Source organism: Trachinotus anak, unplaced genomic scaffold, assembly GCF_046630095.1.
Source record: "Trachinotus anak isolate AG129_WGS33_773 ecotype Australia unplaced genomic scaffold, CSIRO_AGI_Tana_v1 ptg000016l, whole genome shotgun sequence".
Taxonomy (NCBI): Eukaryota; Metazoa; Chordata; class Actinopteri; order Carangiformes; family Carangidae; genus Trachinotus; species Trachinotus anak.
The window spans coordinates 23,792,233-23,818,206 of record NW_027273867.1 but is presented as its reverse complement, the minus strand read 5'-3'; the positions used below and the strand labels follow the sequence as shown (position 1 = coordinate 23,818,206).

The window sequence follows — 25,974 nt, the reverse complement described above, 5'->3', positions numbered from 1 at the left end:
GAATAGTAATTTATTCTTGTTCTCTTTACTTTTTCCCACCAAACAGTGGATGTTTTACAGTTTATGGTACTTTTTAAAATTATTTTTTAATGTAAATATCTATGAAAAAAAGAGATTTTAAGAGATGTTTCTTTTTGTTTGAGAAACATTTGCTAAAAACTACAGTTTCGTTTTATGAAATAATTTAACCTTCAAATAAACTATATTTGTGAGGTGTTTAAAGATGTATATGTTCAGAGGGAACCGACGGGCTTGGAGCTGAGAGGCAGAGACAGAGGAGGAGAGTCAGAGAGGACCAGAGGTGGACTAACACCTCCTTCAGATTTATAATTTATAACAAGTAGAAAAAACACCAGCCGTACCTCCGTCCTGTGCAGCTGAGTGACGGGTGGTGTCCCACATCTTTCTGTCCTTGTGAGGACATCAGGCCTGCAGCAGGACAACAGGACAAAAGAAAGTGGACACAGCTTCGACACACAGGTTAAATTAGATTCTGTTTCTTCATGTGTGTTTTTTTTGGTTCTGCAACTAAAAAGCTATTTAACAAACTATTGTCCAGTGAGAGGGGCCTTTCATCGTTTTCTTTTGTCCTCACACGTCCCCCACAAACAGACAACCAGCTGTACAATTATGCATTCGTGCACACAAACAGTAACACACACACACACACACACACACACACACACACACACACACACACACACACACACGGCTATAAATAGAAAGCTACATTTGTCTTCATATCCACATACATCACTTGTCAGCTCCCTCTATCTCTCAGCTCCTTTCTCACTTTACCTCACCCATCTCCTCCTCCTCCTCCTCCTCCTCCTCCTCAGCCAGAATACTAATAAACCTCCCTCGTCTTCGTCGCTCCTTCCTCTTCATCTTGAGTTTTTTTTTTTTTATTTCTTGCAGAAGCTCATATTCCCCATAAATTTTCTCTGCTTGAATTCTTTGTCCTCATCTCTCAGCATGACTCATAGACTTTAACCTCCTCCTCCCTCCTCCCTCCCTCCCTCCCCTCCTCCTCTTCATCCCTCCATCTCCTCACTCTCTCAGGCAAGTTTTATTTGGAAAGCATCCGGGTTTTACCTCCTATGTTTCTTCCTTCCTCTCTAACTCCTCATCCCTCTCCCCCCTCTATCCCCCTCCTCTCCTTCCCTGCACAGATGAGAGGTGAACGCCTCCCACTCTTGCTCCATCTCCTCCCCACAGACAACTTTAAATTAGTAAACCTGACTCAACTGTTCGACTGCGATCACCTCAAAGTGCTGCATCTGCAGTTTGTTCTCCGCACCACGCTGCACGTACATGTATGCAGGACATTATGTTGTCATGGTGACGTCTGTCTCAGGATGTGAATTTAAAGTGTGTTTGCAGACTCGTCATGTGACAGTTACCTGGATACTGTTTACTCCGTACATCCAGATCAGACTTTTATCACAGATCAACATCCACATACATTTATTTCTGTTAATAAACCGTATATTTTATTTTTGGCTCTGAAATCTTGAAATTTAACAGTGAAATGACTCATTCTGTGTTTGACATTTGCTGACATGATTTCACACCATCATGTCATTCGTGTTGCCCTGGTTAGGGTCCGGTGATAACACGTGAAATGACAGGACAATGCATGTGTAACATGTCATTTTAGAGTGTTTTGTTTTTTATTGTATTGTGTATATTGTGTTATTTTTATCTGTATCCCTGACTGCAAATGAAGTCTCCCACGCGGGATAATAAAATGTCTGAATCTGAATCCGACTCTGTAAAAGCAGGTACAGGGAGCGTGAGTCTTTGTTTTGCTTGTTGCCATGTAACATAAATAAAGACCGAGTGAGATCTCACTGCTTGGTAATTTACTGAGATCTTTTCAGTCAAGAGTAAAAATGTTAATGTTCACTTATGAAAATCAAGGAGCTCAGAAAGACCAGAATCTGATTTGAATTGAATGAGATGACGATTCAATGTTATTGTACATCAACTTTTCATTGGCATCACATCATACGAGCTGCATGGTTATCCAATTAATCATTTATGATAACTGTTTTGATAAGTGATTGATCATTTTGAGTCTTTTTTTTTTTAAATTAAACTTTCTCCGGTTTCAGATTCTCAAATGTAAATCCTCCCTGGTTTCTTTTGTCCTTTATGACAGTGAACTCAGTGTCTGTGGATTCTGGGCTGTCTGACATCTGAAGACGTCACCTCGGACTCTGGGAAATTAATAATGGACATTACAATAACAAAACAACTGATAAATAAAGTAAATATCGTCAGATTTATCAGCAGTAAAAATAATCCTTAGTTGCAGCCCTGCGTGTATTATGTTATAATTTTATCATCCAAAAAAATGAAAACAAATTCCAATTAGAAACTGATCAAGTTTATCCTTTTAGTTTTTGTTTGGCACAAATTAGAAGGTTAGTGTCACTGAATGGAAAAACACTAGAGCACAGTTCAATACGATGAGCTTCTGTTTGATTATTGTGTGTTTTTACTTGATTGGCTTGACGTGATTTTGTCTCCTGGTCAATAACAAGATGATTTGCACCTAAAGTGATCATCATAACAACCATTACAGCCCCTGAATCTCCATGTAGGGGGTAACAATGCGTCACTGTGTTAACTGTTGCAACGTGTTGCTGCACTGCTGGTGTTTAACCTTGTGTGTATGTTGATTGTTTGTGTGGTTTTGGGACAATAAAGTTCTCTTCTGTTCTAAATGCCCTATCTATCATGATGTATATGAGTGATGGAAGAAGTTGTATAACTACCAGGTCAGGTTAATACTTCATGTGAACGATATGAAGAATGTGGACATAAATATTTGCTGATTCATGTGATCGGAGCCTGAATCAGAAGCTTCGTGTTGACACAGAGAAAAACTGAACTCACCTGCACCTTGTTGACTGCTGCTTCCTCTTCAGAGCAAAATGTTGTTTGGCTCTTTCTGCACTGCACTTCCCAGACATCACCTGTCAGTCAAACGGTGTGGGCGGGACTGTGACGTGTTCCTCCTTCCTGTCTGCAGATGTTAAACGGCTGTGTCACTGCTGCATTTATCACCACAGAGCACCCAGATGTGTAATTAGGTTTAAACAGGTTAAAGAAAGAGCTAAACAGAGTCCACGCAGCGGCAGAGACGTTGGTATTCATTCCTGCGCTCTGCTGTCAGCGTCTCAGCCGGCGGGGAAAGCTGAGGCCGAGTATCCACCGAGCAGCTCTCAGCTGTTCCTGCTGAACCTTTATTTGACTGAGAGCTAAAACCAAAGACACTGAAATAAAGACGACAGATACTGAACTAAAAATATATTTTCCTGAATGAGATTATCCACTGTTTGGAAAATGGAACCTTTACTCATGAGAAATGTCTGCTGTCAGAGAGGTAAAGCTGACTTCAGGTAGATTTTGAGGCAAACAGGTAAAACTGAGAAGCCTGACCTCTGACCTGTGCATGTGTTGTCCTCGTTCTGTCCTCGTTCAGTGACGTCAGGACTGTAAACCTGTCAGACGTCTCACACTGTGCTGGTACAACTGTGACGACAGGGGAGGATGGTGACACGCTCTGGCACCGTGTCCTGGTGTTTATGAGCAGCGCCGGCTCTGACGGGGCGGCTGTAATTAAAAGCCAAGATAAAGAGCTCCCACAGCAACAGGTCGCTTTTAATAAAACCTGAGGGGCTGATGAATCTTTTTACAGCAAGACTTCTGGAGGACACGTTCACAAGTTCGGGAAAGAAATCTGTCTGTTCTCTCTTTCAAATTCTAACTTTAGTGACACGAGCCTCATTTTGATTTATCTTTATCTTTGATTGATCTACATCATATTTTGATTTGAGGATATATTTGTAGTTTTAAGAGCCAAAACTCAGTGTAGTTTTACATCTCCTCTCTCAGGCTTCTCTTTGGAGCTCTAGTAACAACAGGTCAGACAGCCAATCAGAAGAGAGGATCTGAGCCTCTCTTCTGATTGGCTGACTGTTTTCTGAGTGATAGAATAAAAATTATATCAGAGTTCAGGTAAACACTCAGAGAGACAAAATCCTACAAGGTTGGATGGTGGGTCCAGGTGGGCGGGGCTTGGGGCGTGGCTGAGAGCAGTGACTGCTTTGTTGTGACATCACAAAGTTCCAGAAGTCCTGACGGCTGGTTTTAAGGCTCAGTTTCTGAATACAGGCTGTGTGCATTTCTCTGTGGACTGAGGCTTTGATACTTTCACAGTATTAATATAGTATATCTACCTTTAGACTGCATGGCACCTTTAAAATTAAGTCTTTTTAAGTAAAGTGTGAGCTGTTTTAAACTCTGACTAAATTAAAGCCTGTAAAACTTTGGGTGTCATCAGTTTGTCTCCTCAGCTCAGTCGTCTGTATATTTATTGAGTGAGTTCAGAGAGTAGGGATCAGGGCTGGGCTTCTGTCCTCCGTCTGAGATGGAGATGGAGTTAATAGAGTCGGGAGCGCCTTCCTCGCTGAATCACTGTGTGTTTTCATATTCACATTGTGTGAGACTGAGATGGAGGGAGGCAGCTGGGGAGGCAGAGAGGAGGCGAGGGCAGAGATGTATGGAGGAGGAGAACAGCTGTACTGCATTGTTAGAGAGAGACAGATGAGCGATGAGAGAGGGAGAGAGAGAGGAAAGCCCAGCTGCAGACTCCAGTGTGATACATATTACATGCACCAGATATTGCCTGTATCAACACTTGCTCGCCTTTACTCAAGCAGAATAAAACTTTCAGATCCTCCGGCGATGATGAATATAAAAGCGATGCATTAGTCAGTTCATCGGGGGGCAGCGTCGCAGATCAAATGCTGGGTAATGCGTGTTTCTGTTGGAGCTGAGCAGTTACTTTGCATGTGTTCAGATGAGTTTAATATGAGTGGATTTATATTTCAGGCCTTCAGACGATGCTCAGGTCTGCAGAGATAATGAGGGCGTCCGTGGAGAAGTGTCCAGCTCTCCAGTTTAACAAGCGACTGAGTCCGCAGTAAAACATCAGCAGTTTGGGTGTCGAGTCTCTCAGAGTTAAACCATGAAGGCTTCTCTTGACAGCTGCCATTTTGGACTCATGTTTAATGATCATACAGACAGAAACAGACTGCGGAGGAAGCACAGGGGCAGATTTACAGACAGCTGACAAGCAGGTCATGAGGCTGGAGCCCAGCATGAACTGGGCCAGCTCATGTAGTTAGTCTGTTTAGTCTGTAGGTCTGCAGTTTTAGTTTCATGCTAAACAAGCAAATGTTCAGAAACTAGAACATGTTTCCTTTCAAAATATGTTTCATATGGTTCTTCTGTTAAAGTCATCAAGCATCTGTCGTTTGATTTTGCCAAATAAATTAAAATTACATGAAAAAGAATGAATTAAAAAAGAACTGGACATTATAACCTTCATGGAGGCAGGATTTACTGCAGGACTGATGTAATACACTGAATTAATTTTATATGTATATAGGAAGCTGGAAAATGAATGTATTTGGTTGTTTTTCCTCATCTGCAAGACTTTCTGAGCTGCGTTCATGTCAAGAGTATTTCATTACTGCTAACTGTGGCATCCATGAGAAACAACTTTTTAGTCCATGGAGACACAAAATCTATTGGAACTTGATTGATAATCTTAAAAAATCTCCCCAGCGTTCAGGTTATTATTTAATGACACATGAATTTAAAAAAGCACCTACAACACCTCACCCTCATGTCCGTGCATAAGAAGTGGATCCAGCCTGTCTGCATGGATGTGTGCACACCAGAGAGAGAGAGTGATAGAGTGACATCGACAGTGACTGGAGGAAACAGGAGTGTGTGACGACGGTACGGCAGAGAGAGAGAGAGAGAGAGAGAGAGAGAGAGAGAGAGAGAGAGAGAGGAAGCGACGCGGATGACACGCACATACACACCCTCTGTGTTTCTCACATACAGAGGAGAGGAGGACAGTGAAGAAGAAGAAGAGGGAGAGAGGAGAAGAAGAAGAAGAAGAAGAAGAAGAAGAAGAAGAAGAAGAAGAGGAGGAGAGGGGAAAGAGAGAGAGAGAGATCCGGGGAGAGATGCCCGCTGGACGGATGGATTTTATTTCCCCCGAGCTGCACGAGCCTCTGTAAGACAACATGGGCTGCATAGGATCCCGGACGATCAGTAAGAACACACCGCTGTATATTCTGCCATGTGGAGGGGTGGAGGGATGGCTGGAGGGGTGGGTGGATGGATGGATGGAGACTGGTTTTGCAGGGCGGAGATGTAAAGAAGAAGGGCAGAAGAAGAGAAATTAGATGACAAGAACAGGAGCTGAGGCTGAAATGAAACCTATATTCCTCCAGTCCTCCTGGAATCAAGCTGCAGGGAGTTGCAGCGCTTCCCTGCTCTTTCCGGTCGCATTCAGTGTGTCTCACTGTCTGTGTACTTTACTATAGGGATTACTATAGCATCTCAGTGTGTGCATGAGTGTGTGTGTGTGCGTGTGCGTGTGTGTGCATGAGTGTGTGTGTGTGCGTGCGTGTGTGTTGGAGCGGAGACGGGAAGGGGAGAGGCGGGACAGACAGGCAGCAGGAGGGATGTGAGCGGAATAAGATGCGGCTTGACGTTCTCGTCTCCACATGGATGACACCAGGCAGGCTGTGTGTGTGTGTGTGTGTGTGTGTGTGTGTGTGAGAGAGAGAGAGAGAGAGAGAGAGAGAGAGACCTCCGCCTTGACTTAAAACTAAGGTCATTGTGTGCTGGGTGTCTGAGAAAATTCTCCTCTCCTCCCTTCTTTCCTGTCTCCTCCTCCCCTCCTCTCCTCCCTCCTTCCACTCTCTACTCTCATCCCTTCTATCCTTCCATCCTTTTCTCCCCTCCTTCCTTCCTTCCTTCCCTCCCTCCATCTTCTCCTCCCTCACCTCTTGTCTCTCTCTACTGTGCGTCATGCAACGACGTAATAAATTGAAGACGCAGGCAGTGCACACCGGGTTAGGCGCACACACACACACACACCCTCACACACACAGTTATGAACAGGGAGATCAGAGCAGGACCCATGCAGGATGAGTCAGAACCGGGCTGGTAAACTCAGGTGTGAGTCTGAACGCTCTGCACATGTAGGTCAATTCTGCAAGTCAATGATGCCGCCAGCTACACACACGGTTCTACACCGTACTTGTGAGGACCCTAATTGACCCAATGAACTTGCCCTTAACCCAAGTCTAAGTCAAACTGAAATTAAAATGATTTTTTACTGGGGCAAGGCAGTATATTATATTATATTATAGGACATTTCATACACAAGGAAATTGACAGTGCTCTAATGCAAACAAATGAATAAAAACAATAAAAGATCATATAGACTAAAAGATGCAGGTAAATGCAACAGGACAGTAAAATACAGTGCAGTGCAAATAAGTGCAAAAAAATATGAAGGGTAGGTGATGCAGATGCTCCGTAAATTAAGGAATCAGTATGTATATGTTAGGTTTTGTTTTTACTTGTGTACTTATTTGGTCATTGTTGAAAGTTGAATTTACCAATAAGGACCGAAGACAGCACTGAGTGTGAATAACGTAAATGAAAAGTTGTGGAAACTACTGACAATCAGCGCTAATCTTAGCAGGACAAACAACAGGCCCTCCCAGTTGTTGAATGTTGTAAAAGGATGTTCCAAAGGGAAGATCCAGGTTTACTTTGGCTCTCCCTAAGAAAAAAAATATATTTATCAGCATTCATAGGCTGTACACTTCTGTTTACCCTGGTCGGTCACCAGCACCAAAGCTAAAGGAGCATCTCTAAGCAGCACCACCTCTTGAACTTCAGCTAACTGCTAACAGGGGAAACACCCCATGCTGTTTCTACAAATACGTCCAAAAATGGCTGCAGTATCCTTGTACAAAAAAGTGAAGGGAATTCAAAGTTTTGTTTGATATCAACTCTAAAACCAAGCCTTAAACCTCAAAAAGCTTTTGAAGAAATAAGGAACAAAATGTCCTCACTTTCCACAAACGTCCTCACTCTCAAGGTCTAAAGCTGAGTCCTCAGAAAGACAGAAAAACAAGAGCAGACTGACACACTGGCAGCTTTAATTTTCTACAGAAGCCTCTTCGCTACAGACACTAAGACCCAACAGACACACTTCAAACTGCTCTGCTGTCTGTTCGAGGAAAGTGCGGTCACTCCTCTGTGTGTGTGTGTGTGTGTGTGTGTGTTTGTGTATCATCATTTCCCATTAATAGAAGCATACAGCTGGTGTGCCCTGCCTCCACATGCTCATGTATGCAGACACACACATTGTACCAGACGACGATCACCTCCCTCTGTCTTTTAAATGCTCAATCAAAGCCTCATCAGGTCCTTGATGAAAACAAATGGAGGCTACTGGGGGATTTAAATAAATAAAGGGAGAGAAAATTTGACCTTTGATTGTCATTGAGCCAGGAGGATGGGTAGCGAGGGATCGGGGAGGAACAGAGGTGGTGGTTGGTCAGGAACGATAAGGAAAGGGAGACTGTGGAGAGATTTTTTAAGAGCTGGCGCTCGTGGTGTGAAGAGCCAAAAAAAAAAAAAACCCAAAAAAACGTACTGGTGTTTTTTTGGTTTCATAAGTGGGTGTGTTCCCCTTTGTGTTTAGCTTTCTGCTCTCATCTTATCTCCTCTGACTGTCTCTCTCTCCCTCCCTTCCTCTCCTTCTCTCTCCGTTATTTGCAGAGTGAGAAGTAGATCAAAGCATATTACACTAGCTGTGTGCTGGGCACGTTATCTCACTCTGGTTGATATTCTCATTTTTTGGAAACGTGTGCTCCAGACACCTTGAGGAGTGAGACGAGAGTGAGGTCGACTCGGTCTGCAGCCAATGCTTCAGGTTTTCTTTAAAAATCCTGACTTAACATGGGGGAGACAGAGCAATACGGAGGGGAAAGTAGGAAAAAACAATGAATCTGACTGTTGCATTGAGCCATGGGACTGTAGCGAACCTGACAACCCATGACATTTCATGCAAATGTTTGTTTTGCTTCCAGAGTTGCTGCAACTTAATGATGTGATTCAGTCTGTTTCCAGACTGCAGACACTAGAGTCTGTTTTGTTGTGCAGGAACTGGGTAGTTTGCACAATCAGTGTTACAGTGTGTGAGTCACCTGCAGAAACTAATAGTATGTTAACAGAAAATCAAAGGCAGGGGACACGACAGTCCCACCCACACTGCTAGATTAGTGTGCAGTGCAGGTAAACCACATCAGTACGCATTCAGCAAGAGAGATGAAGGCATCAAACAACTTTTACAGACGCATCTTACTTGACCTTGAGCAGGGACATAGTGGCAGTGTTGTTGGGATGAGTGCATTGAAGAACTGAACGAGTCTGCACATCTGTTCTAGTTAACAGGTGTTTTGATATCTACATTTCAGTGAACCAGCAACTTTTCAGGCAGATATTAAGTTAGAGGCATTTTCATATCTGTTGCCCCTTTTATTAAGTTTAGGCATCTAATTATACTAGATTCAACATCTTGGGTAAAAGAAACTAACACTGACTTTTGGTAGGAAATGGGATGCAAACCCTGGTTAATAGTATTGGTTTCAAACACCTTGTACACCCAATCATCCACCTCAGAAATATTGCGTCCCCAAGAGTTGTCTCCAGAGGTGGAAAGCAACCCTCTTGTTTTGTTTCTGATGATGGCATGCTAACCAGCTAGCCCTGGGCCATCCCCATCACAGACTGTGCTAGAGTACAGACCCAAAAAAAAACCAAAAAAACCCAAACAAACCAAAACATATATGCTGTAGTACTTTCTTACATAGGTGTGGACAAAGAAAGTTCCAGATTGGCAACATAAAATAATAAAATGCTCAAAGGTCAAATATTCATGTGTAAAGGAAACAAATGTCCCTTGTGGACCCCCATAAACCAAGTGTTAGTCGTGTCCTGTGTAACTGACTTGGTAAACAGGGCATCATCAGATACCTGACAAAAGACCAATTGGTGAGCTTGTTGGATCATTTATTCAAAAACAAACAAGTGTGTAGCATGAAGATATCAGCAGCGTGCAGCTAGCATTGAGAGCAAAATGCTAATGTCACAAACAAACCTCTGTTTTGTCAAAACAGACAAAAACAGTATCGTAACAGCTCCATAATGAGGTAGAAGATGGACTCTTTGGAGAGAGAGAGAGGAGGCTAAAGAACATCATCATCCACAGTAAGAGGAACCTGTTGTTTAACCAAAATAAATAAAGTGGTTTATGGGCTAATAAAGCCACATCTTTCAGTAAAAGCACCAGACCGCCCCTAAAAATCAGATCGAAGGGTTGAATAAAAGTGTTGTTAGGATCACGAGACTAAACTAAAGCTAAATCTGAAATACTGAGCTTGTTAAATCGGTCAGGGTGATAGGACAGCTCCACCTCCCAGCACAACTTACTGCCTGCAGAATATTTTCTGCTGCATTTCTTGCGAGGAACATCTATTCTTATATTAGGCCCGAGTTAGAGCGGCTGCTGCTAAAAATAGATCCCGGGGTAAAAGAGGGAGGTCAATGAGAGACGGAGGGAGGGGAGGGGAGGGAAAATGTTACAGTAAATATCGGTCAACAGCTCTCTCTCCCTGTATTTCTTCTTCTCTCCTTCACATCTCATCCTTGACTTTGTGCAAGTGAATCAAATATCAACTCAAAGAAAATAAGTCTCTTCTTTCTGGTGATCTGTGGAAAACAATACAATAAATTACTATAATACATTTCATATTGTATTTTTCCATTACCTCAGTGATTCTGCAGTATCATCATGGTTCAGTCTGGCAGTGCAGTGTTGTTTCCCTCAGCTGTGTGTTTCTCGTGGAGTGCCATTTAAACGAAGCTTCACTGCCTGCCACTGCACTCAATTATCCTCCAGTTACACTGGAGCTGATGTGTAGCAGTCATCACTTAGACAGCAGGACCGTCGCACAGAAAGGCTTCCAGGAAGACAGTTACCTCTCCATCTCCGAAGACTTCAGTGGTTGACAAGCACTTCTTCAAAAAACCGACAGCAATCTCAGAGAGGAGAAATCTCCTCTCTCCGTCTGTTTGATGTGCTGAATGACTGTAAATCGTCACTGCTTCTGTTCACATCCACTGTGTGAGAGAGATCTTCCCCGCAGATTTCAGACTGCTTTACCTGGAAAACAAAATCTGCACTGCAATGCAGCTGAGTCTAGACTGTGCCTAAATATATCTGTTCAATTGATAACCTCTCAGGATTCGACATATCAGAGAAGTTACAGACTTCTGTGCCATATCTGTCAGACGCTATGACACCAAATGAGGTAACTTCAGCCTTGAAGGGGAACAGACCTGTTACAAAGGTCTCTGTATATCATAGAGTCTTATAGACAGACACTAAATATACAGAGCAAAACTGACTGATTTTGACTGTAACACAGGATCCTGCACGCCATGTCAGTGATGGCTGGTGGTCATATGGCAGATACGATAGATCAGAACCACTGTCTCTATCATGATCTCCCTCAAAATAACATGGCCACCTGTTAACACGTCAGCTGAGCAAACTCTGTCCACTGAAGAAGACTGTGAGGTGCAGCTGAAAGCTTGAGCTGAGATCTTTTAGTCAAACATGGCAGTTTGTGGGAGGAGATTGTGATTGATTTGTTGCGTCAGAAGAAAACAGGAAGCAGGGCTTTAATTTCCAGCCCCGAGCGGCAACACAATTCAAAACGGATCAGATTTGTGCTTCAGCTCAGAGTGTGACTGTGACGTCTGACGCTTTGACTTGTGTGTGTTTGTGTGTATTTTAGCAGGTACTAAGGAGCTCTGTCAAATTACAGGTAATACCAGTCAAATTTAAAATAAGGCAAAAGCAGACCGGTTGGTTTCTCCTCTCTGCTGCCACAAGAGGATAAACATGTTTTGATGATTTTGCAGTTGCTGCTTCACTCCGTCCACCATCTGCTGAAGCCTGAGCTCCATCCACATCCAGCCCAGTGGCTGACAATAGGCGCAGCAGCATGGGGGTTGTTTGAGGCTGCATGTCTTCCTCACTACTGCTGCTCCCTTGTTTACGCTGACGTAGTGAAATGCAGCTGCAGTCGGACGCTGCAAAGCAGGATATCAGGTGTCGGTCTCCATCACGTGAAGACAGGGACTCAGTCAACATTAAAACATCTATTTGTGTTTTTAAAAAAGTGCTTCTGACTGTAAAACACACAGTTAAAAAAGAAAGCACAATGTCACACAGTGAAGCACAGTGGGGCAGGTTGTTCTCACTGAGGGTCTAATAGCAGGTGATATTGTTTCACAGTCAGGATGTCAAACTCTTGAATTTACAGTTTACAGGTGAGTGCCAAAACACTAAAAACACTAAAAATCCAGGGACTCACCATTTTATTGTTCCACTAATAAAATCGCACAATTTCAACTGCATTAAAGTCACGAGCATAATTGTTTAACACTAAATTTCTTCTTAAAGCTGCTCTAGTCAATATTTTACATTATTTTTGAATAAAATAACTATGAAAAGTGTCACTTTTATTGATAAATCCATAACTTTACTGTTTTGGTTCACTCATATCATAAAATCAAACAGTAGATAAATGTTAGCATTTAGCCGGTGAACACAGTCGACCTTTTAGCCTCTAAGCAGCCAGATGTTTTACGAAGGAGTTTGTGTATAGAATAAATGGATGAAAATGAGAGTGAATGTTGGATTTACTCTGGTGCTCAGGTGGTCACAGACATAAATGAACACTTATAAATGCTTCATGTCTCGGCCAACTTGGTGCAAAGTCAAAGTTGTGTTTGGCAGTTTTGAGTCTTTTGATGTACACAGATCGTACATTAGATGCATATCAAATCAATACAAAGATATGTGGTGGTAAATCCGCATTTGAGTCACTGAAATCAAGTGACATTTTAAATCTTAAGCCCTTTTATCACTTGTCAAAAAACCTGGTAAGACCTGTTAACATCTGGCTGCTCTCAGCGATGGAAAAGGGAACAATCTGCATTCACACCCAGGGCAAATGACTCAGCAGTAGATGCAGGTATTGATCGGCATTCAAGTAAACACTACAACCGGGTGTTAATTAACGCTAATTTCCGCTGCGCTGTGACGGCTTTCAGTGCACACAGATGCTGCACTCTGGAATGAAAGAGTGAGCTGGAGCCCCAAAATAAGTTTCAAGAACACACAATCACTTATTAAAGCCTCTCCGACACAGGAGCTCCGTGGCTCAGTTTTACCAGTCTACACAGCAGCTAGCAGCTCACTGTTTCTCCCGTGTCTGCATGTGTGAGTGCTCTGTAACACTGTGCAATGACACTGCTCCCTGCAGTTGTGTGAGTCCTCTCCAGTAAACTCGGCTGGTAGAGTAGAAGGACTCAATTGCCTTTTTTAGCGAGTTTAGCTACGTTTAAAAAAAACGATTTATACCTGCTAATTTTGGTCTGAAAAGCGTTTTAAAGGAAAATCAAAGAGGCAAAACTCAGAGTAGAGGAAAGGTGTTCTGGTCTGTGTGTGCACACCTTTGCCAACTAACTGTGGTTTTTGCATTCTATATAAAACTCAGTGGCTTTGTCGCTTCCTCTTATTTGGCTTGTTAGAACGAGACCGTGCCTGAAAGTGTGAAACCTGTGAGTGAATTCAGAAGATTGAGACTCAACACTTAATGCCTGCGATCAGTGTGCACGCTGCCAGCTGGCTCACAGCTAACGTCTGTACAGTCTGTGCACTGGCTGCTTGTATCTCTGTCCTGTTCACAACTCACTTTGCAGGAACTGATGATGAAACCTGACTGCAGAGATTTCTGTTTCACCTATGTTGTTGATTTTTTCTGCTGTTCTGAAATTGCTCCACCTGGTGGTCGGTCAACCAGATGTTTGTTTCGCTCATTCAGTGAACATGAGCTGAGTCATTTATTTAATTCCACTTTTTTTACTACTTTATCGAACAAAGAGCTGAGAATATAAGGGGGATTCAGTCACCTCTGAGTGGAAATCATGAATATTTTGTTCTCTGAAGCCCTTAATGAACAGATTTCCTGCTTCAGCATGATCATTATACAGCAATAGACGGCTCAATGAGCAGTAATATTGCAGCGTTACAGAGGTTAGCTGTTCACCCACACTTTACATGCTCATAATGGTAAATGGTGCATTAGACACAAAGGTCCAGTGACATGTAAATATGAACACTGCTATTTGTGCCTCCAAAAGTTACCTAATGACAATCAGTGCAGATTTACTCATTTTTTCATGTGTAATATATATATATATAACAAAAATAATAAGGAACTCTATACGTTAAACTGATGTCTGTTTGTTTGTTTTGGCATCTGAGACGTAATCAGATCCGTCAGTCTGTAAGTGAAGTGTTGTTTTGGCCTCTGTGTTTCAGTTGGCAGGAAGCGGCGACAGAGTAAGACTGAGAGTAAAGAGCAGACTCACAGTTTGGCAGAAAGCAGCTCGATTTCCACATAAATAAACACAGGTCGGATAATGCAAGTCGCATCTGATGTGACACTTGGCCTGTGCGGTCATCTGCGAATGCAGTGGGATCAGAGCGGAGTCGTCCTGGTTTTATTTTTAACCAAATCGATTCAGGCCAGTAATGGAAAAAGAAGGTGATGCCTCCTTCGAGCTCGTCTTTTCTGAGGCTCTCGTTTCCCGTTTTCTCCTCTAAATTTGCATCACAATGTTTCTGCGGACACAGAAGCTTGGAGCTGAATTTTAGATGTGACAAGCAGCTTGGAAAGTAACTAAAAGCTGCAACAGGCATTTTCACATTTTCTAAATGGTACTCAGAGATGAAACTTCTACACTCAAAATTTCTGTAATGACTCATGTTTACAGTTTATACTGGTCTGTGTTGGTTTGTACAAATGAAAAAGGAGACAGGTTGCAACTTCATTTTAAAAATTCAGCTTCTTAATTTAGTGTCTCATTTACTTTTGATTCAACACTGATTTCAGATCAAAACATGAGACAGAATGAGATTCCCTGCATGTATTTTAAAGGTCCATATTTTACTCTTCTCCTGTGTTTTATATATTCATCAGAAGATATATCTGAACCAAAAACCATCTCAGTGTAGTTTTACATCTCCTCTCTCAGGCTTCTCTCTGGAGCTCTAGTAACAACAGGTCAGTTTTCTGAGTGATGGAATAAAAATATATCAGATTTCAGGTAAACACTCAGAGAAACCAAATCCTACAAGGTTGGATGGTGGGTCCCAGTGGGCGGGGCTTGGGACATGTCTGAGAGCGGTTACTGCTTTGTTGTGACATCACAAAGTTCCAGAAGTCCTGACAGCTGGTTTTTCATTTTAAAAGTCTCTGTTTTAAGGGATTGAAAACTCCAAAGTAGTGTGGACGCCAGGTGTAAATGTTGCAGAAGTGATGGGTTTTAAAAGTGAAACGAATCAGTGTGGATGTAGCCTGAAACTGTCCTCACACACACATTTCTTAATTAATTAATTGTCTTAACCCACTTACCCTCTCCACAGTCACAGGGGGCTGGAGTCTGTCCCAGCACACTCTGTCCTTTTACAAAAACGTTTATCAACGAGCACTAAAGCTTATCTATTGGCTCTCGACATACTTTGATAGCACGGTGTGTCTCGTTCGGTCATGTTGTCTGTTCTGCACTGCACTTATTACCTCTGACAAGGATTCAGCCCTGTTTGTCCGGCAGCTTGCAGCACATCTCAAACACTACATAACATCTGTAAAGCACTGCTCACAACTGCCTGACAGTCCTAAATTATAGATGGATCTGAAAAGAGAATTTTGTTATGTTACTCAAACATGAGGAAATTGTGCATTTATTGGGGACTATTTGCAGTGGCGGATTAATACACATTTGGTGCTGTGTGTTCTTGAATTATGGTCAGAGCGCTCTTCTTTCACTCTCGCTGCTTCAGGTGTAAGTGCAGTTAGAGCCAGTATACAAACATTTAATTCATGGTTGATAACAGTTTATAATGTAGTAGTTAATGTATAAGCAGCAGATATTTGTACAGCAACAGTTATAACTTCTCCTATGAAGACAGACCTCTCTATATTATTAAAGCCTTGTTTTTCTAAATTGTTGTTCATTATCTGTTGTGAATTATCTGAGTTATAGTTGTTAATAAAAACACTTATACCTGCTTACAACTACATTATAGCATATTATAAACCATATATTATGTGTTTATATACTGATTTTACATGAATTCAAAGTACCAAAAATATAAATTATCACTGACCTCATTATTTAAATACAGCTATTCTTTAATCTGTGGCCTACAGACATTAACTGCTATAGATCTTGGACATAATAGCAAATTAAGAATCAACAAAATGTCCTGAAGACATCTGACATATAGGTGGTGCCACAATAACACAATGAATTGGCCGTAACTCAGAGATACTGGAGAGGCTGCTACAGTTTTACACAATTCATCTTCTGTAGAAAATCCCAGGTATCCTCAGGATTTAGGTCTTCTCCAAAGTCGACTGTCTGTTTAAACAATTTAACACTCGGCTGTGTTTGTTCTCTTCTGTCAGGTGTGTTTGAGGTATCACCTTACACAGTAAAGCCCTCGTCCCTCCCCAGCTCCTAAATATTGACCGTGTTGCCTCTGCTGACAGACCAGCTGACAGATGCCCTGTGTACTAAATGCTGTGTGTGTGTGTGTGTGTGTGTGTGTGTGTGTGCCCACTTCCAGATGGATTGTGTGATCCTTGCTACCAAGTCAGAGGGCGACAGATACACAGAGTGAGGCCACTGGTCAATAATTTGATTGACAGGGAACCATGAACATCTCTGACCTAAAGGACCTGGGGGGAGAGAGGGAGGGGGGGGGTGTTTCATCATGAAAATAATCCCTTTATTTTATCTTATAATGAAACGAACCCACAGGTCGTCTGTCAGCAGGTCACTATGACCCAGAGTTAGGTTTTGTTGCTAGGCGACATCTAGTGGTCGTAGTGATGATGACAGGAGCAAAGGGAAAAGTGCGGTGACGTAGTTTATAGAGCGACAAAGTCCACGTCAGGAGGAGGTTGGGGTGGATGGATGAATATGACACAGGAGAGCGGTGTTTGATTCCCATGTGACAGCAGCAGTTTATGTTGTTTCTATTATCCATGACCGTTCGTTGTTATTATTGTTACCATGACAACAAGGATCGTCTAATGTTGAGGAAGAATTGATTTTAACCCAAATCACCATATTTTCCTAAACCAAACCAAGCCATGACTGTTATTATAGTAACCATGGTGATGGAGGTAGGTACACTGCTCTTGGTACAGTCTGCAAGTTTATCACTGTAACCATGACAACCAAGGTCTGGCACACCTGCCTGTTTCAGGAGACACTGTGGAGCTTGGCTGCAGGGATTTGCTCCAAAGAGCATTAGTGAGATCCGACACTGGTGCTGGGAGATGAGGTCCGGGTTCTGGTTCCAGTTCATCTTTAAAGGTGGGGATGGGGTCAGGACAGTCAGTCCACAGCAAACTGGGAAAACCATCTCTTTATGGACGTGTGTTTGTGCGTGAGGCTACTGTCATGTTGAAACAGGAGAGGAACAAACAAACTGTTGATCAGAGTCTCTCTGCGCCTCCGACAGTATAATCTGTGTGGGGAAGCAGTCTTTGTTTAAAAGAAACCCCCCCAAAAAATTGCTCAGCCATCAGCCTGGACTCTGAGTCCTCTTAAGCTGCTTGGCTGGATAAAGCTTTACTGTTTTTTGGGAGTTTAGGAAACAGAATTAGAGTTTGCCTGGAGGAAGGCTGAACAGCAGGAAGAAACATCGACTCACGAAGACAAATTTAACTACACTTCTTACCCTGCGTGTAAAAATGTCTTCCCAGGATCTCACACTGAGGAGACTGTGAAGGATATCAAATTGCTGTAGTAAATGTGTTACTCAGCCCGACTGCACAATGTTAGCAGCACGATATGAGCTCCAACATGGCCGCCGTGTCGACTGATCAGGAATTAACACACAACCTGTTATCATTGGTCTGTAACTGTAAAAACAAGGCTTCTGTCAGGGCCATTCACATGCTGACAGAGCTTCACGGGAGCTGTGTGTATTTTAATTTTCAGCACATGATCATAATATTTTATATTATATTTTACAATATGATTCAGAAACCTGAAACCAAACGCTTGTATCCAAAGGGACAAACAAATGAGGGGCAGCAGTAAAGAGGAAGAACATGTTTTTCTTTGGTACATCAAACACCAAAAAGAAAACTCCAGAGGCTAGAGGGTGTTTGGGTTGGTCCAAGACACACGCACGCACACATGCACACACACAGTCAGACAGAAGAATGGATGGATGGATGAAGGTATTACCCCAGCAGGCCGTGGTGAGCAGGACTCCCTTAGTGTTTGGTGTCGGTTCAGAGCGTCCGCCGCTGAAGCGGAGGTGAGTCAGACTCCAGACTTCACTTCGGATCACTGTCACAGGCCGTGTGTCACCTCACGCACACACAAAGGAACACACACACACACACACACACACACACACAGACACACACAGTGCCCTGAGCGATGGCAGCAGACAGGCGAGGCTCTGCCAGAGAGAGCTGTCAGGACCTATTGTTGCTGCATCCCACAGTGCCACCCTTCCTTAGACATTCGTGTGTGTGTGTCAATGTACATGTGCAGGTGCACGTGTGTGTGTGTGTGTGTGTGTGTGTCCATGTGTAGCATGTTGTGCATGATGACTTGTTTGCGGCAGCTTCTTCTCTTCCACCCAGCTGACCACCTTTAACTTCCTCTTACCTCCTCCTTCCCCACCATCAACCCCCCACCCCCCCCCCCCCCCCACCCCCCCCACCCACTTAATGCTTCTTCTGATCCTTCACCCAAAATTTCCTCAACTGCTGATATTCTCAAATTTTTTTTCACATCTCCTTCTCTAATCTTCCCAACTCTTCCTCTCTTTCCTTCCCTGTTTCATCTCTCTCCCTCCTTTCCCTCCCCTCCCCCTCCCCCACCTGTGTCCCTGTGGTGCACTAATGCAGCTTTATTAGTACTTATAGAGCCATTAAAGCCAGACAGTACTTTACATGTAACACATTTAACACAAATCTGCCCTTTCAGTCTCTTCATCTCTTCCTCCCCGGAGCTTTTTCTCCGGTCACTCGGGTTTTTTTTTTCTTGATTTCTGAGTTAATTTGAACCCAAACGATGACACGGACATTTGTCTTTACTCACGCTGATCTGTGGCTTTATACCAAACAATGCTCTGAGACAATTGATTCAAGATAATTTATTGATCATTTAGGTCATTTATCAAGTTAAACATTGGCTGGTTCCAGTTTCTTAAATGTGGAAAATTGCTGTTTTCTCTGAATGATGTATCTTTGGGTTTTGGATAGTTGCTAACAGGCAGTTTGAAGACGCCATCTTGGGCTCTGAGAACTTCTGTAGGATGTTTTTTTTTAACCATTTCCTGATAATCTTAGACCAACCCATTGTCCAAGAAGGAATAGTTTAATTTTTTTTAATCATCCAAATATGTTATTTCCAGAATGATTCATACTTCAAGCTGTTTCTGATCTGAGGCCTTAATCAGCAGGAAAACATCATCTGACAGTGATTATGAAACATGTTTAATGATCTAACAACACTATGGTTAGGGTTTGTTTAGATTTAGGCACAAATATGACTTGGTTTGTATCCTGATAAATAACTGGCTTTTAAAGTTAAGGAACCTTTATCAAACCTGATCCACCCATTCACCTTGACCTCCTCTCTTTAACGTAATTATTTGACGTAGGGTTGTGGGAGGTACTTAAGTTTGGAGAAATAGAAGAAGAAGTAGACACGAGCACCGGCACAATTAAATTTATACTTTATGTGACAATTTTATTTTGCTGTAAAACAGCATTTTCCTTTGGAAATACATCTGTTGGACTCAAACAGCTGATCTGTGAAGTAATGCAGTGCACCTGTGCGTAGGAATCCGGTAGTTCAACAGTTGAAAAAATTTAGTTCCAAAGGAAAGGCAAGATAAAGCAGTGAAAAACCGACTTCCTAGTTTCCTGTGAGCAGAGAATATTATTGGAGTAAATAGAAGCTGAATTTGCAGCTGGAGTGGAGCCTTCCTCTCTGCTGCTGCTCCTCTTCATGTTTTAATGCAGATAAACATGGATGTATTTCTACATAAATATCTTTTCTGGTGTAGCTTTGAAGACAGATTAAATAAAGTAGCCTAAATCTCTCTCTCTGGCTCCTTTTTTCAGCGTAAATCTCAAGAAATGTTGGTCTGATGGTAAAAAGGAACACGAGTGCGTTGCCAAGACTGTGGAGCAGATTGACTGAGATAAAGACTCTCACTGGCTAAATGAAGCGTGCGGCTCCAGCAGGCCATTTGGCAGGCGGTGCTTCTCCGTCATACTTTGATGTCTCAGATTCTTTTTCCCTCAGACCTTCTGCTTTGTTGCCAAACAGATCAGAGCGAGCAGCACCAACATCTACACCGACCATGGCCTCGTAATCTGCAGACTACAGAGGAGTAGCCTGAGGACAATGTGGCAGGGGCTTTCTAAGGACAGCAGCAATCAAAAGGGAAACTGTGGAGCTGCTTTGTGTGGTTGGAAGAACAATGGAAACCTAACCTTTGTCTTCTGGAGTACGTGGTCTGTGAAGTGAAGTTCAGCTGCAGTCAGACACAAATCTGGATCTTTTTAAAGTTTCTTTCTTTTTGAGACAAAGTTGTTTGTTTCACTTGTTGCTTTGATTTATTTCTGTGTTTTATCACTTTGCAAGTTAATGAACTACACTAACTATTGCAATCCAATTATGTAAATTAGAAAACTTTATTTTCTAATTATACAGCACTGATTGCCCCAGTAAACAGTTTCTAACCTTGTTAACATGTCCACATGTTGTTTTTTAAATAATACAAGACATATAATGAGCAAAATAATCAGTCAACACCATTACTGAGTGTTTCCACCTTGGACTGCAGTGAAACAATGAGAGTCTCATAAACAAGATCCAGACAGCCAGGATTCATACGTCATAGAACCAAAGGAACCAATCCTGTCGACTTGTGGGGATGGGGGGCGGGGCTGAAAACACCTGAAACCTTGTCAGTATAGATCGCAATAGTTAGCACGAGCTAACTTGTTGGATGGTGGGTCTCAGGTGGGCGGGCCTTGAAGCATGGCTTAGGACGGTGTTTTGTTGTGACATCACAAAGTTCCAGAAGTCCTGACGGCTGATTTTAAGGCTCAGTTTCTGAATACAGGCTGTGTGCATTTCTCTGTGGACTGAGGCTTTGATACTTTCACAGTATTAATATAGAACCTAGACCTGCTTTATAATCACAAACACATGCACATCTACCTTTAGACTATATGGGACCTTTAACTTTTTTTAATGAAACCTACACGAAAGCTTTTCCTTTCATGTCTGATGGTCTTTTGTGTTTTGTTTTTTTCCCCTGACTCCACTGCAGAGACTTTGGAGACGTGCACAAACAGAAATGACCTTTTCCACAAAGGTCAGTAACCTCACACCTACTGTATCGAAACCTCAGAGGCTCTGAGCTGCGTGATTCACAGTCTAACAAGCAAAAAATTACACCGCTGCTGCAGAAAACACTCTTTAGTTCATAAACAAACTCTGAGTCAGATTAATTACCGAGTACAATTCATGGAGGAGGCATTAGTGTGTTTCACACCAATGTTTTCCTAAAGCCACTCACATAATTAGAAAAAATACTCTGCTGCACAACAAATCATGTATTTTATATTTCTGCTCTGATGGAAATAAACTAGAATTTGGTCGTCTCATTATGGATCTGTTGATCAACAGAAAATTAATCTGCAACAACTTGATGACCAACAAGTTTTTTAAGTAAAAATGCCAAAGGTCGTCTGGTTTCAGCCTTTCAGTTGTGTGTTATGAGTTTTCCACCGTTGGACAAATAAAACAGGAAAAAGCGTAAAGAAATTCTGATGGAACTATTTTCTGAATATATCAAATGATTAATCAATGAATTGAGAAAAAGCAACAGCTAAATCAATAATGAAAATAATTTAGTAGAAAGTTTTAAACCATGAGATGAGCACAGTCTCTGTTTGAGTCCATCAGCAAACAGATACACTGATGATAGAGCTGATTAAACCCTGACCATAAAAATGTCTGGTACTAAACTCATTTTATGGCACAAACATGTTGTTACAGGTGAACATCTTCAGGTTATACTACAGTGAATGTCTGCACACACTTGTCAGCACGTGTGGTAAATCTCGGGCTACACATGGACGCCTGCGCCCCTGTAAACACAGGCAGCAACATCAACATTCATCCAGAGTCGTGTCTCTGGTCACCTCACAAATGTAAGTCCAATAATCCGTCTCCTTCCGGCTCTGTGTTGGTGTTCACCGACTCCTCAGGGGAAATGTCTGACTCTTTAGCCTCTAAACGCTCCACCATGTTCACCAGCGAGTCGCACATCTTCTCTCTGGTGCAGGGCGGGCAGCGTGCTGCGTGGCTATTGTAGGTTCAGCTGCCTGTTGTGGCTGAATGAAGTAAAACAGATAAAAAACTGTGCAGCTGCAGGGTGTGTGTGTGTGTGTTTGTTTGAGCGACGCCTTTCACATTAAATGTTGTCATTTGAACTATTGTACTAAGGAAGGTTATAAAGTGCAGTTATCAAATTAATGTGACTCCCACAGATGAAACACGAATGATGAAATGGTCAGTGAGTGACAGTAATGACTGTGGAGCAGCCTGCCTGCCCTCCAGGTACTGCAGGGAACTCTGGGTAAATGTCCATCAAATGGCAACAAACTGATTAGTGAGGATTATTTCACGTTTCCACACAAGCTCCTTCTTTAAAGCGTAAGATGATGCAGGCAAACGTTAGAAAACAAACTCAGTTTTGTCAGAAATCAGGGTTTAATCTCAATATTATTAGTGTGCTGTCAAATAGATTGTAGTATTTAATGAAATACCTGCACATTTCTGAAGAATTATTTGATGAATTTGGAAAAATGTGATTTAAATTAATCCACTGACAGGTTTGTCAGGGGAGGTGTCAAGTAAATGTGACCTAAATAAAATCTTTTATGACAGAAATGATAAATCCTGTGTATTTCTGAAAATAGAATTAATTTTTGCATCACTGGATCACCACTGCTTCTTCTCTCCCTCCACTCCCCCTCCCTTTCTTATCTTTCCAGCTTTTTGCTTTATCTTATTTTCCCAGCAGCTCTTGCTGCTCTTTCCTCGACATACCCTCTGCCCTGCAGGATTCGAGCTTCGATCAGTCTCTCGGTTTTGTTCCTCTCTCTGTCTTTTTGAGAGCCTTCAGTGTCCCTCAGTGTCTCTCTCACCCTCTCCTTCCTCCCCCGTGGCTCCAGCGAGGAGCTCCATCAACACCAGAGGTCCATGGTGTGTGTGTGTGTGTGTGTGTGTGTGTGTGTCTGTGTGTGTGAGTTTGTATGTGCCTTCATGTGGGTGGATGTGTTGTGTGGAGTAAATGGCCTCCAGGATCCCCTGGGTCGCATCTCAAATGTACTCAGAGAGAGCAGAGTCATGACTAAGACTGCATGTCTTTCATTAACACTGAGACAGAGAGAGAGAGAGAGAGAGAGACAGAGAGAGAGAGAGAGAGGGAGTCGAATAAGTCACCAGAAATGTCGTCCTTCACACAAACGACTGGGTCAGGCCTGAGTGATGTTATGAAAAGTGTTTTGTGTGTTTGTGTGTGTACGTGTGTGGGTGTGGGTCTGCAGTGAGTTTAATGTTGTTTCTAAAATCAAAGACAACTTCACAGGCAATTTCCATCTCCTCCTCTGTCTGTTGCTCTCACCTTGTTCCAGTCTGTAACGTGAAAGTTCAGAGTGGGAGTCGCTCTCTGTTGTGACTCTGTTGTGTTTTCTTGTTCAGCTGTGACTTCTCTCCTGTGTGTTATCTACAGTGTGTTATTATTGACAGTATCCAGAGAACAGGCCTGAATGTGCTGCTGGTTTTAGAGTCAGTCCTCACCATAAGATCAGCACCTGTTTCCCACAATGCTTTGAGAGGCAATTCACTTGCATCCAGGGTAGACAAGGGGCGTGGCTTAGACACCGGAGAGCACAGGTCACATCTTCTTAAGACTTTACCTAAGACAAGCAGTTTACTTGGCGAAACTTTGATCAGGATTAAACTCGGTAAAAAAGGCGATTGACTACTTTTACATGACCAGCTGAGTTTGTCGGAGAGGACACACACAACTGCAGGGAGCAGTGTCACCACATGCAGCTACAGGACACACACACACACACACAGGGGAGGATGGATAAGCCGAGCGGCTGTGTAGACCGGTGAAACGGATCCGTCTCTCATCCCCATGTTGCCTCCATGTGAAACGCTTTGATCTGTGAGTGTGTTTTTAAAACTCATTTCGGGGCTGCAGCTCGTTCTTTGATCAATGCAGTGGAGCCGTGGTGTCACTGGTTTAACAGGACTGTGCTCGGCAGGTGTCTGTGCCAGGAAAGAAATCACAGCATGGAAATTTGTGTTTTCACCTGGGTGTTGTGTTTACATCAGAGCTGAGCCACTGCAGAGTCATGTGACCCAGGTGTGACTGCCGATTGTACCCTTTTCCATTGCCAACAAAAGCCAGATGTTAGCAGGTCTTAGTGGGTTTTTTGACCAGATGTTGCTTCGGACCATAACTAATGGATGATACTACGTCAGTGTCGTATTCACAATTTGTTTCCCCTGCCTCTAAGTTGCCAAAAAAATTGGTTACTGCAGGTTTAACCAAGAGCGTGAATTAAACACACTTTTCCCGCTTCACATTCTGGTCTGTTTTCTGGTCCTGTGGGTGAGGAAACTGTTCTCCGTTCACCCCCTGTGATGATGGATTTCTCTGCCACTGATGCTGACACCAACTTGCGACTTCACCAAGAAGCCCTCGCTCTTTGATTCAGCGGGACTGAAACCAAAACCTGACGTTTACTAATGTCTAGAACATTTTCTTATATCAAAACCCTCTCTGTAGCTTTACCCCAGGAGGACTGAGTATCATGACTGAGAGGACCAGGCTGGTGAAATAAACAAAAATGAGAATATATCAGGGCAGAGCAGCCTCACTGTGTTCTGTAATAACTGCTGGAAAATTTGAGTCTTCATGTCACAGACTTTCAGGCTGTTATCAACAAGAGGAAGTGACACTAGCAGCATTTTAGAGAATGTAAGTAATTGTTTGGACTATTTCTTTCTATTTCTTTGCAAAAGGAACCATAACATTTTGAAATCAAGCTTTATCAGTAGCTCAACAGTCGGCTCTTTCGACCTGTACCAATCGATCGCTTGAAGCGACTTTGGTTCAGAGCTGTCATTTCTTGTCCCTCGAGATGACGTGCGACATCTCCAGACGGTATCTTCTACCTCTGAACAGTGACTACACCCCCACGTCCTCCTCCCACCACCTTTGCCCACTGCCCAGAGGGGAATTATTGATATTGATTTGGATGGAAAGCTTTAAGTCTCCATTGAAGAGAATATGAAGGCTGAGGTATTTTTAGGCACTGTCGATCGGCAGCGCTCCCTTCAGCGAGAGAGCACGAAATCAATGCGGACGCCATCGATGTGCATGTTGGGCCATATGTTGAGAATACAATACATAAGAAATATCAGCTATTAGAGCAGAAGTAGACTGATAAGTGAGTCGAGGCTGCCTTATTGATTTCAGCTGTTAAATCCACTTCAATCAGCCTTTCATCAAAGACGGGATTGAAAAAGGGGTGATGGGCTAAAGGAGGATTTTTAAGCCTCCAACGATGAACGGCTCCACTGATGAGATGTGGAGAAAACTCAAGATTATTCCCGCTTGAAGCAATCTTCGAGTGATATTCAACAACTTAAGCAAATTTCTACACAAGCACCCTCATCTTGACTTCTCTTATTTGTAGCTGAAGTTCGCCTAATTTCATGGCACTTGACTTTGAGGATTTCAGTGACTTGGACCCAACAGGAGCAGCATTTTTTCTTGCTCCTTACCGTGAG

General features: G+C 42.7%; 1 protein-coding gene across 8 annotated transcripts in view; it reads left to right on the top strand.

Annotated features, from left to right (window-relative positions):
• Window positions 1-5,849: 5,849 nt before the first annotated feature.
• LOC139633967 (uncharacterized) overlaps window positions 5,850-25,974 on the top strand; it is a 49,739-nt gene continuing 29,614 nt past the window's right edge. For 2 of the 8 annotated variants that reach the window (XM_071500144.1, XM_071500143.1), the window contains exon 1: window positions 5,877-6,141. In XM_071500144.1, the coding sequence (XP_071356245.1) occupies window positions 5,888-6,141 (254 nt within the window). In that variant the 5' untranslated portion in view covers window positions 5,877-5,887. Of the gene's footprint in view, window positions 6,142-25,974 lie in introns of all 8 variants that reach the window. The other 6 variants (XM_071500150.1, XM_071500148.1, XM_071500149.1 and 3 more) reach the window with 4 other exon arrangements.